This window comes from Passer montanus, unplaced genomic scaffold (assembly GCF_014805655.1).
Source record: "Passer montanus isolate IOZ18808 unplaced genomic scaffold, ASM1480565v1 scaffold2, whole genome shotgun sequence".
Lineage (NCBI taxonomy): Eukaryota > Metazoa > Chordata > Aves > Passeriformes > Passeridae > Passer > Passer montanus.
In genome coordinates, this window is record NW_024366591.1 from 23,839,126 (window position 1) to 23,852,143 (window position 13,018).

The 13,018-nt window shown below is 38.7% G+C and overlaps 1 protein-coding gene across 2 annotated transcripts in view; it reads left to right on the top strand.

Annotated features, from left to right (window-relative positions):
• MOXD1 (monooxygenase DBH like 1) overlaps window positions 1-12,777 on the top strand; it is a 51,410-nt gene extending 38,633 nt beyond the window's left edge. For both annotated transcript variants that reach the window (XM_039707785.1, XM_039707784.1), the window contains exons 8-12: window positions 751-942; window positions 3,559-3,618; window positions 5,342-5,484; window positions 9,383-9,551; window positions 12,297-12,777. In XM_039707785.1, the coding sequence (XP_039563719.1) occupies window positions 751-942; window positions 3,559-3,618; window positions 5,342-5,484; window positions 9,383-9,551; window positions 12,297-12,461 (729 nt within the window). In that variant the 3' untranslated portion in view covers window positions 12,462-12,777. The remainder of the gene's footprint in view (window positions 1-750; window positions 943-3,558; window positions 3,619-5,341; window positions 5,485-9,382; window positions 9,552-12,296) is intronic.
• The last annotated feature ends 241 nt before the right edge of the window (window positions 12,778-13,018 follow it).

Sequence of the window (13,018 nt, forward strand, 5' to 3'; positions counted from 1 at the left end):
AGGGAAAGGTTGAATTAATATTGTGGTTTACAATGAAGGTTAAATTAGATACAAAATATTGATTTCTTCTTGGTGGTGTTAAATGTTGTGTATTGTCCTGGCATTTTCAGCCTTAAAGCTCTTGAGTAATCCATTATCATGAGGCTTCTGACCTAAGGCTGTTCTTGAAAGCTATTGTGATGACAGATTATTTCTACCTTGAGCTCTGAATAAGAATTAAAGTTGAGCATACTCAAAATAAAGTTTAGATCAGTAGATCTCAGCTGGAATGGGAGTGATGTCAGATTTGTGTCAATTTGGAAAAGTTAATTTGCAAATGTTTTTGACCTGGAAAAAAACTTTTAGGTGTGTCTCTTGGCATCATTCATAACTGCACATAAATTAGTTTTCACAATAAACGTCTACATTCATTACTGTCAGCCATTAGCACCAAAATAATGGGCAGGTTTTAGTACAATTCCCTGGAAAGTCTCAAAACTATTGATAATTATTTGCAGTCCAGTTGATTTTCATTTTAAAAAATGTGTGCGTTAGAAGTAAAACCAGGTTTTTGTTATAAAAAATAATCACAGAATAAACCCTAGCTTTTTTGTACATAAACCCTGAATTTCACTTAAAGCTTTGGTTTTGCATTTTTCAGAGTGAATTCAAAATGCATTAATGAATGTAATTTCACTCTGTTTGTAGATGGCATTATATTACATTACTTTGCATTTGGGAACGCTGATGGTGTTGGTTTCTCTTGGCCAGGCTCTGGGTGCTGAGAGACCTGCTGGGATTCAGGTGTTTGCGGTACTTCTCCATGCTCACCTTGCTGGCAGAGCTATCAGGATGCGCCACTTCCACAACGGCGAGGAGCAGAAGCTACTTGCTTATGATGATGAGTTTGACTTCAACTTCCAGGAGTTTCAGTACCTGAATGAAGAAAGAACCATCCTGCCAGTATGGCACTCTTAATTCTTTCCTGAAAGTGTTTAAGAGATCACTTGCCTAACTTTTTCTCACCTTTAAGATTAAATTTGCCACAGAATTTCTTAGCCTGGCTAAGAAATAGAAATCATAGAATTCTTGGATGTTCTTTTAATTTTTCCACTACTTCAGAGTCACTAATGCATTAAAGTTTAAATGTCACAGGGGTGTCCACATGAGTCATGACAGAACTGGCTTGGTTCATCAAATCAAGTTATTATTTGGGTATGTTTGATATCCATAATAATTTGAACTTTACTATCACAAATGTTTGAACAAAGCAGATCAGAAAATCCCTTGTGTGCTGTCTTCATGCATCCAGAAAGCTGAATAATAGAAATGCCTCTATATGGCTTTACACAGCTGTGGGACCAAGTAGCTTCAGTATTTGCACACAGCAAGTATCCAGCCTTACAAACACGTTTAAAAATCAGCCAAGTCTTCTGTTTGTTTCACACTTTTTCTTGTTGGGAGTAAACTCCATCCTCATGTTCTACCTGATGTTTCACTAGTAAACAAAACCCTTTGAAAGAAGAAATCATACCACTCTATCTACTGTATTCCTGAAAATAATGTAACATTACTTGTAGAAATATTCCAACTACAATTATATTATAAAGCAGCAGCTATGCATAGGTATTGCATGAAAAGAGTGTATTTTTTGTGAGTCACTAATTTAAAAATTATTCATTCTTCTTTTGTTCTACCCAGTATCTTTTTGAAAGTTTTGGCATGATGACAGAAATTTCAGTGTTGCAAAGTCTGGGTGCTCCAGATCTGGCCAGGAGAGCAGCTTGTCCTGGTGCATGTGAACAAGCATTTTTTAAATTGCCAGTTGCAAAACATCAAAAAATTGAATTTGTTTACAATTGGAATCACTAAGGGAGACGGATCTGAAAAGAACATTGAAATGACTGAATTTCAAGTATGGTCAGGAGCCCCATGGTTTAAACTTCAGGGGCTTCTCTTCAAGCCCCTTCTCTCTTCTCCCACACTGTGAGACTTTGTACTTTAAAGACCAGAAGCTAAAATGCTATCTTTATAGTTTAATTTCTACAGCAAAACCTGGATGTTCAAGTGCAGAATTTACTCTTTGAAGTCAAATTGCTTGTAGTCTATGGGCTTCAAAGACAAAGTTACCTCCTTCAGGAAAGAAGGCTGAAGGGTTTAGGAAGAGGGCTGGCAGAAGATGACAGGTTTGCAGAGAAAGCCTGTAATATTTTTAGGAAAATTCATGTGATTATAACAGAGGGCATCTTAAAATTCAAGAACATAAAGGAATAAATAACAGAAAAACTATAAAAGGTATTTGATAGTAACAGCAAAATGACAAAAAATGCCAGCTCAAGTAGAAGATGGAATTCTTTCTCTTAAGAGAACCTTTCATTTTCACTTTATACAGAACTACCAGTGCAGCTTTACATACATCATCTGGTGTAATTCAGAGAACAGTTGAATCAGTTAACTAATAGTTTGATTTTTCATGCAAGTTCTTGTTATTCTGTCTTTCTATAAGGTCTCCCAAGAGTGTAGCCTTCTTTCACCTTGTGGAATCCAGGTTATTTTTTTTCTTCACATAGTAGCACTCTCTTCTCCATTTGGAAGCAGCAAATCTAGTCTCACAGAAGGAACAACTTTAGTGAATGTTATCCAGTCTGTAAGATATGAGAGCCAGAGACCTCACTGACAGGAACAGAGTATTCCCACTGGAAGCAGTGACACTCTGCCAGCTCAAGCTACTTCAGAAACCTCTGTCTCCATTTGGCTGACATGAGGCTGATGCACCTTCTTCCAGCAGTCCGGAGTACAGATTGTGCTAGCCTTGATCTGGAGAAACAGCCTGTAGGAAAGGAGAAATTCTCAACCTTTGAAGGGTGATCTGGTTTTTTTTAGGGAAGTATAGTGGCTGATAAGGCAAGATGATGATACCAAAAAAATCCACTTGATTATCATGATGATTTTCAGATTTGTACTTGATTAGGTACAGGGATTGAAACTATTACCAAATTGTAGATCAGTTTGTCAAGACATCAAAAAGTTAATTGTATGTGCTTGAGAAGGTAAGTATTCAGCCTTTCCCATACACATCTGTCAATGTAGTGAAGTCTTTGCCTGCCACTCCTCTACTCCCAGGCTTGGCAGAGATATAGTTGTTTTTGTGATGTGGAAAGCCTTCTTTTCCTCATTTGCCAAATATTTTTATTGAAGTTGGCAGTGTAAATTAGCCTGGGTAAAGTAGCGCTGGATGAGTTTTGGAGCAAGAATCATTTGTTTACATTGTCTACTATATAATTTTCCAGAAAATTGGATGGTAACTGGGTAACTTCGTTGCTATTTTAAAAGAAATCCAGACAACACTCTTAATAAGACTCTGTTTAAATCCATGGGAGATCCCTGAGGATCTGGGATAATATGAATGCTAAATGCCAAGGCCTTAACATATGGCAATTACCTAATCCTTCACTCTTTCAAAAAGTCATATCCTCTCCTCTGATATTTATTACTTAAGTGTTTGCTGTCATTTGTGGTTATCTGAAGCCAGTGTTGATAAGGTTCAGAACTATGAACTTCCTAAATTTTGTATTTCAGGGGGATAATTTAGTCACAGAATGCCACTACAGTACGGTGGACCGAATTCGCATGACGTGGGTAAGCAATATTTTGGTGGATCAAAATAAGTACACAGATAATATTGGGGGCTAAAACCTCTTTCATAGAACACTGTTTTTAAAAAGTGAATTTACTTTCTAATGTCTGTTTGTACATAACTATCTATTGTCTTTTCTTTCATACATTCTTAGGTTTTAAAGTCATCAGAGCTATTGTGATCTAAGTCTGATCTTTTACTTAAAGCATTCATATGACTAGTTTGTAAAAATAAGCATGTCAGCTCATTAAAATCCTCAGAAGTTAAACTTTTCTGGTATAAGGAGTGCTTTCTTCTCAACGTGTATTAACATGCGAATTCTGCGCACTCTAATGAATTATTTTTATGAACTTGTTACGCATTTTTCTCCGGAGTTGTAATTGCCAGTTCTTTTGTATTGATTTTTAGATAAGCTGTGATCAGGACCTTTTTAAACTATTTAGTTTTAACATAGAATCCAGGCAGAATGAAGGTCCTCTGGGTTGGGAAGAGGAGTTGAGAAACCACCCTTCCCTACTGAGGGTGTCCAGCTCTGGTTTGGCACAGTCTCCCAGAAGCAGCTTGATAGGTTAACAGAGGAACTGGCCATTGCAATGCAGTCACTGGGTTTTGGAGGGGAAGTAAATTTGGTTACTTGGACATGGGCTGGACTGTGCCAGTTGTCTAGGAACACATAGAGTGATGCCAAACCCACTATGTCTATGGGAGGGATATAGCTGCCTGTGCCAGCGCCTGATTCTGCTTCCTGCGGAGCGGCTGGATCCCGACCTCTGGGAAGTGAGACCTGAGGGCTGTCTGTTTTGCTGGGAAGAACTGTTCCTGGCATCCAGAGAACAAAGGGATACTTCTCCCTGAATAATGGAGTGCATGTGGGCACATGCAGTAATTATTTAAACAAAAGCAAAAGAGCAAGAATGAAGGTTTTTGGGTTTTTGTCCTGTTTTCCTGTGTGGTGACCACATGAACTCTTGGCTCATGTTTTGTTTTCTCCATTCCTATTCCTGTGCTTCCATGAGACTTGTGGAACTGTTCCAACCCAGGATTTAGGAACATACAATTTATAATCTTGTCCATGTTTACCAAGATTAATTTTAAGTTAGTTGTTTACCCCATGGTTCTCAATGGAAGACTGTTTAAGAGTCTGTTTCTTCTGTTAGCTAGAAATATTATTCTAATAACTGATTTTATAATGCATGCTCATTTTTTCTTGAGTCAGCATTATCTGTTAATATAAATAATTATTTTCCTTCTTGCTTTTTATTGGCATATGTACTTAAAACCTAAGTTTATAGAGATTCATATTCCATCCCAGCTTCCGTTTTACTAGGCAAGGCTCACTTTATTTCTTATTGAACAGATTAATTGTCCTACAAGATTTTTTCCTTATCTGTTCCACTTTTCTGAAATGTGGTAAATCTAAGTACTTCAGGGGCAACTGAAAGCAAACCTGAACTTCTCAGATTGTACACTTCAATATAATATGAGCCTTATTTTATTCACAGGTGTTTTCTCATGTCTTTTAACTTAGAAGCTATTGCTTGAGCTTCCAGAGTATTTTGTAATTAATTATGTAATAACCTCTTGATACTTGATAACCTCATGTACAAGATAAACTTGTCAAATTTGGCCTCCTGATACACCTTTCATTAGCATATAAATGCTAACCAGTGGTTTAATCTGTGGGATTCCAGGGCTACCCTGATTAAAGAAAAATCCCATTTTCAGGGTGGTCTGAGCACCAGGAATGAAATGTGCCTGTCATACCTGCTCTATTACCCGAGAATCAACCTCACCCGCTGTGCGAGTATTCCAGATATAATGGAGCAGCTCCAGTTCATCGGTGTTAAGGAAATCTATCGACCAGTCAGGTATGTAAAATCTTTATGAATATGTGCAGCACCTCTGTTTCTCTCTGTGGGATTCTTGGATCATTTTTATACAACTTTTCTTTCTTTGTGGAAAAAGGAAAAGAAACATAGTCACTGTGCCACTTGTTTTGGTCAATATGCTGTGCTGCCGTTTTTCCTGCCAAATTATTTTGCATCTTTTTTTTCTTCTGATAGAAAAGCAGTTTCTTCTTTTAAGGAAATAATACCGTTCACATTGTTTTGGGTTTTTTTTTCACCACACACATCTGTAAAGAGGCTATATATCAATGTTTTAAATCTATCAATTTATTAAAACATGTCAATGTTTCATATATAGGAAATAATTTGAAAAGGAGTATGTGAGCATGTGTTGTTGAATTTCCCTGGGTAGATTTGTTGACAGGAATTCTGAGGGCAAAAATGTGTTTCTTATAGTGCTTAAAATTAAAGCATCTCAACAGGAGATTGTAAACAGTGAGAACAGTGAAAGGGGAATGTTTCCAAATGAATGAAGCACAGAAAAATAATCAAGCACCTAAAAGCTGAATGCACATTTTGTGGTGAAAGGTGAAGTATGTTTGTGTTGTTAGTTGCACTAAACTAAGGTAATAGTAAGATTTAAAAATCAAATGGATAGACTAATAGTGTGTCATCACAAATTTTAAAACTTGTCTTTGCTTATACAGTTTATCTTAATAAACCATATAAAGCTATTATTGCAAAATAATTTGACATACAGGCTTAGTGGTCTTAGTTCTGAAATTTATATTCAAGAAAAGTTTGAAGAAAGTCACAGTGCAATCCATGTCTACATAATTTTCCACACTATTTCCATTTACAACCTCTTTTAATGGAGGGAGAACAGAGTTTCTAAATTAGTCCGATCTAAAAGAGTCTTTCTGAGCTTAGAAAGAAAATATTCTAACAAATGTATGCTCTCTTGAGTGTTCATTCATGATAACTGTACTTAAGGAAAAAATGCACATTTGGCCTGGGGAAATAAAGATGTTCTGAATAGAGTAAGTATGCAGACTGTCTGCCACAAATGGAATAGTAATTAGAAGAGGAGATTATTAATGCCTCTAGTATTTATGACCTAATCCACAATTCTTGTTTCATTAAACTCTGTCAGCCTAAGGATATGTGACCTGATCCTCATCTCTCTTGTGTCAGTCTAACACTAGAATTGCTTCACTGACTCTTCCAAAGTCTTTCTTGACTTATAAATGCAAAAAATGCAAACTGGAAGTAGGATCAAGGCATTGTGGCTCACTTTAAAACATTTTTCCTCTGTCTGGTGGCACAGACAATAGTTTAAATCATGAGGAGCAGAGATAAAAGTGATTGGGCCATAATAGTGGCCCGAGTGCCAAAATACTTGGTTAAAATCACAGTCTCTATGCCCAGATGTTGAGTGGAGCAGAATTCCAGCATAGCCAATTTCCCCAAAGCAAGTGGGAGACAGCCTACTACAAGATAACACAGATCTGTTTAAAGTATTATGAAAAGATAACTCATGCTCCAATCACAGTACTAATTAGGTTACTTGATAAAGTTTTAACTACTTCTGTTCTTCCTCTAGCTGTATTGATTTTGTGTTTGTAAAAGTTTGATACCTCCACCATGTTTTTTCCATGTTCATCTCAGTAAAGTCAAACAAGGAGAAAGCAGAAACAATGGAAAAGGTGTTTTTTGGTTGGCTTTTTGTTTGTTTGTTTATGGGTTAGTTTGTTTGTTTTTTTGTTGTTTTTTTTTGTTGTTGTTGTTTGTTTGCTTTTTGTTGGTTTTGTGTGTGTTTGTTTGCTTGTTTTGCTTTTTTTTTTTAAATTTTTCTTTGTTACTTTTTCAGTTTCCTCTACTAAAAGACATGAAATCTCATTCCTTCCCATTCCATGTTTTTGCCTGGTGGGAAATGAGATTGTCCCCATTTGTTCATGGGAAGGACTCCCACACTTGGCAAGATAGATCCTTCAGAGCAGGGCAGCAGGTCTCCCTTGCAGCCAGATTTTAGGAGTATGCCAAAGGGAATGCCCACCAGTGCATAACAGAGCAACTCCTGTGCTAGGCACAGCTCTGACCTGAGCTTGGCAGAACCATCTAGAAGCAGCTTTCTAATGGCAAAGATTTCTTGGCAACCTTGCCTGACAAACCTAGGAGAGGGTGTGGCTTTCTTTTGTTTTTGTTTTTTACAGAAGTTACAGCAGATCTGCTTTGTATTGCTTGTGCATTGAGTTTGTGGATCAGAGAAGAGCAATGTAACTCTTGAAGTCCTTCATTTCTAAAAGCATCTGGCAGCAAGCACTAATCTGCTGACAGCCTTCCATATGTCTGTCAAAATCAGTGAAACTGCATCAGTTTTCAGTAGAAGAGAACTTAGTTGAAAAGATAACTTAGTGAGTGTCATGGTTTGGCCAGGAAATGAGTTTCTGGAAAAGTCGTGGTCAAACCAATCAGTGGCCAGATTTGAAATTGGCACCTGTGGTGGCCACTGGGGATTTGGATACACCTCTGAGAACACACCGGGGTTAAAAGCAAAGGATTCCCAAAGAACTTCTTCTTTTGAGTCCGGCGGTGAGTGGAGTCTGAACCTCTCCCCTGCCCAGGTGGGTGGGGGAGGCCATGCGGCCTGAGGGAAGGGAGGCCGGAGCCCTGAAAAGTGCAGGGGTGGAGGAGACCTGGGATGTTTGGACAGCCCCCCCTGGGAGAGAGTGATAGAGACTGTGCTGGCTTGAAATTTGATATCTTGTGCCAGCACCATGGCCAGGAGAAGAAGGGGGGCGGGGCAAGGTGCCCAGCCTCCGGCAGACTGTGGCCAGGGTTTTTAACCCTCTTGGTGCTGAAACAATGGAAGCTGTAAGAAACACTGATCCTCCCCAGCTGAGAGTTTAGAGGGGACGGAGGATGGGCAGATGAGAAGAAGGCTTGAGTGAGTGAAGAAATACCAGCAGATGAGAAGTGCCCTAGATGGAGGAGATGATTGGAGTGGCCTTTTGGGCTGAACTTTTCTCTCACATGGCCACGGGACGGAACCAAATCTTCCCATAATGTAGAGACTGCACCTTGGGGAGGCAGTTGGCCAGAAGCCAAGAGTGACAAAGCCATTGTGAGAAGAAGTAGAGGGAACAGAGACTGATGGGGAGGGTGTGGTGGAGCCCTCTGCCTTCAGCAGAGAAGGATCTCTGTTCATGAGGCCTCTCGGCCCCAGGGGGTGAAACATGGGGGGACAGGTGTCCCAAGTGGTGAGAGGCTGCCACTTCTTGGTACTGGGCAAGGCATTCTTAAAAGGACCTAAGAAGCAGTTTGGATCCAGTGGTGAGAGCACTGGACATGGAAGGAAGATGGTCACCACGGCAGATTCTCTCCGGGTGGCTGCCATGTGTCACATGGAAGCACAGGAGATTCCAACTGTGTTTCCTGGGGAGGCCCATGGTGCAAGAGGGAGACTACTCTCTCTCATGAGGAACCGGGGGGAAGTTGTGTGAAGGATGGCATTGGATTGAGAATTCAGTGTTAGAGGGGATTGGGTGTTAGAGGGGTGGAGGGAGGAGGAGTGTTTTGGAGGCATTCCATTGTGGATTGTTGTGTGTGTTTGTTTCTCTTTCCCTTTTGTCTTTTATGTTGTAGATTAATAAAGTGTTGTGTTTTTCCCTCCATCCCCAAGTTGGAGCCTGCTTTGTTCTGTTTCCGGGTCACATCTCACAGTAACCATTTTGGAAATATACCTTTCATGGGGGCCCTGGCATTGTGCCAGGGTCAAACCATGACAGTGAGCTAGGCATAATATACATAGGTGTTGTGCCTTTATTTTTCTGAATAGGTTCCCCAAAAGTTTTCCTCATTCATTTCAACTTGACAGTTTTTATCTATTTTTTTAAATTAATTATTTGTTTTTCTTTAGGACTTGGCCTTTCATTATCAAGAGTCCTAAGCAATATAAAAACCTGTCTTTTATGGATGCAATGAACAAATTCAAATGGTCCAGATCAGAGGGTCTCTCCTATAATCAACTTGTGCTTAAACTACCTGTGAACGTGAGATGTTCAAAAACAGATAATGCGGAATGGTCGGTAAGTCTGTGTGCTGAAAAGGAGGCAACAATGCCACAAAACTAATTTGATTTACTATGTTTCGATGCATGTGAATAAATACCTGATTATACATCTTCAGGATGTTTACACGGCTATATTTCATTTACATAAAATAACAAATTATGAGAATGTTTTACCAGTGTTTTCATCTAACTTGAGTTCTAGAAGCATTTAAAAAGAATAGAAAAGTTGGAGCTTTAATCAGAACTTGGGATCAGTAACAGGAAGATTGAGTCATTCAGTGGGGCTGGGTCTGATCAGAAAGCAGCCATGTATGTCCAGGTGAAGTGACCATGCCAGGAAGTTGTTCTGCTTTGGCTGCCTCCGTGGTCAGGGACTTATATTAGGGTCTTGCAACAGATGATTTGAAATCCCTAAATCAGGTTTCCTCTCTGAGACACCTTCTAGGGGAAGCTTATTGACTGCATAATGAAGCCTCAAGAATCTACCTTCTTAACTTGGCCATCTAGACAGCAATGAATACTCTTATTGCAAGGGTATTCATACATCCAAATACTGAATGCATGAATACTCATGCAATAAGTCATGCTTTTTTAATGGTCCTAGAATTGTCTATAGTATTGGGCCAGAAAAATAAAATTGGATGGTCTGTTCCCTTTGTGCAACTTAGTAAGATTTTATCTTCCGTGGTTTTACTTTGCCTATTGTCTTGATTAAAAAACCTGTAAGATAGAAAATAATTCCCCAATAAATTATTATTTATTCTAAATTTCTATTGGTATTTTAACAGGACACTGCTGAGAAAAGTTGTCATCTCAAACACTGATGTGTGTTTAAAAAGAATGGCTAGTGCATGTCATATCATCCTTAAAATGGATGCTTTAAAATATATATTCCTCTTTGAACTCCTTTACAGATTCCAAATTCGAGGCTTTTAATTTTTTGAGGTTTTCTGTTCAGAATGAGAGGCAGTCTCATTGTACCAGCTTATTTCCTATTGTGATTTCAGTCCAGTATAGCAGAGCTGCTGTGAGATACTACTGATGAAGTAATTCCTAGGAAAGGACTTCTGCCTGCCGCATCCTCCTCACCCTAGAAGATAGCCCATGCTTCTTCATATTGTGTGACACAGTCCTTTCAGGTGGTGAAGAAATTGCTCCTCCTGGAGCAGTGTTGGGTTTTTCCAACATAGGTCAGACTGTTCTGCCCATTGGATGTCAAAGAAATACTGTGTGCCATAAGTAATCAAAGAGGTTCTGTTTTTTTCTAGGTATTATTTGTCCCATTTTAGACCTTCTGTGAAAAGTAGTTGTAGACAGACAGTACATGTGACTTTTCACCAGTTTTGTTTAAACTTCTTGAGGTTTTCAGCTGCTGGGTAGTAGCAATTGCATAGCCACACTTTCACTGATTATTTGTCAGAGGACAAGTTAAGATGATGAAAAGCACAGAAATTTTATCAAGGGGGATAAGATGAGGTTTTTTTTTAATGGTATACTTTCTGGAAAATGCTGTTGCTCTTTATCGTACAGGATGAAGGAAAAATACTTAGGACTTAAAGGATGTAGTCAAAGAATGAGCTCACTGGAACTGGGAGTTCTTAGCTCTTCCTTAATCATAGTTTCCTTTTTCAAATTACATGGGCATATTCTTCGAAGCTAAGATTAGGACTCTTTCCTTTCCCTTCCCTTATTAGTGATATTACACTTAAATGACCATCCTAATCAAAATCAGGGACAGATTTAACCTGAATGGCCAAACAATCCCTGAGTTGTTACAAGACTGAAAAAAATTGAAGCAGAGGAACTGAGTTGAAAATACCTTAATCTTTCTATAGGGTTGGTCTGTATTTCAGTTTTAGTTTGGTGTTGTGTTTGCTAAGATTAATTCAATATTCAGTTGGGGTTTATTTCTACAATACAGAACAAAAGCAACATAGATTAAATCCCCCAAACAAGCATATGCTGTACAGTTGGGCCTTCAAACTTTAAAGAATGTGCCCAGGAGCTTACTTTCTGCAGAGCTTATTTTCTTTAACATGTAGGGAGTAAATTTAGGAAAATCAAGCTGAGCAGTGTACACAAATGTCTGTAATTTCATGTCAAAACCATAGCAAACACCTAGTTACTTAAAATCCCATAAAATTGCACTGAGTTCTACGAGAAGAGTGAAAAATTCTCAGTATATAGAATCTGACACTGCTGTATGTGACCTTGCTTGAGCAGGGACATGGGACCCAATGACCTCTAGAGATCCCTTCCAACCACAACCATGCTGTGGTTCCATGGAACAAAAACTGGGTACACAGTTTTAGCTGTTTTGTCCATGCAAGTGTGAGCCTTGCACTCAGAAATGAATGCATTCAAATATCATCTTATATCCCTATAGCAGAGTGACACTGCCAGCTTTCGTTTTTATTTGACAGAAAGATGAAAACAACAACCAAACCTGCCAAACAACCCCACAAAGCAAAACAAGGCTACTCAAATCAACCAACCAAAGTCTAACCTTTCTTTACTGGAGAGGATGCCAGTGTATACTGCTGCTCTCAAGCTGAGAATGTTGGATATGCACACTGGCTGATCATTTGGCATAAAGTATATTCATATTTTTACTGAGCTTGATGTTTCCACAATGAGAGTCACAGCCCAAGTACAAAACTATCAACAGACTGTCAGGCAAGCTGCCAATTATCTTGAGAGCAAAAAGAGTTTTCTAATCTTATGTGACAAAACTGATAATTTTTTGCTATTTTAATTTCAGATCCAAGGCATGACAGCTTTACCTCCTGAAATAGAGCGACCATACAAGACAGAGCCAGTAATATGCAGTTCATCTTCCTGTTTAAGTTGCAGTTTATTCCTTACTCTGTTGTGTATTGTGTACATCACAGCCAGTATCATAGGAAACACTGGGCCCTTTGTATAATAATTTTTATTCATCTGTGTTCTGTATGCCATGCAAGTTCCAATGTGTTTGCACTGTTGCTATTGTAGATTTATTTTTTTACTTATTAATGAACTAAATTTGCTGGATCAAAACAAAATGTGTACATCCTCTGGAAACTGTGGGGTTTTTGGTTTTCAATGTAAAATATGTATGAAATACAGTAGGTACACTGACACATTGCAAATTGAAATCTTTTCCTGTACCATTTTCTTATACTTTGTCCTGCCCCTTTCACGTGGTGCTTTCAAAGTCATCTATGTATATGGTTAAAATTAATAAACTAAAAGCAACTTAGTTAACCACAATCAGCCTCGTCTCTGTTGTATTATTTTGCCTTGGTTGTTGATACCTGCAGGTAATGAAATTACTGCTGTATGGACAGGCCTTGCAAACATAAATTTGGGCATGTCTGGCTAACATGTGCCATAAAGCTATGGGAAGTATTCCTTCAGTCCAGACATTTCTGGGGGAAGCACACTGCAAAACCATCTCAGCTCCTGAGACGTGGGAGCTATGGGTGCTAAAGGGATGAAAAA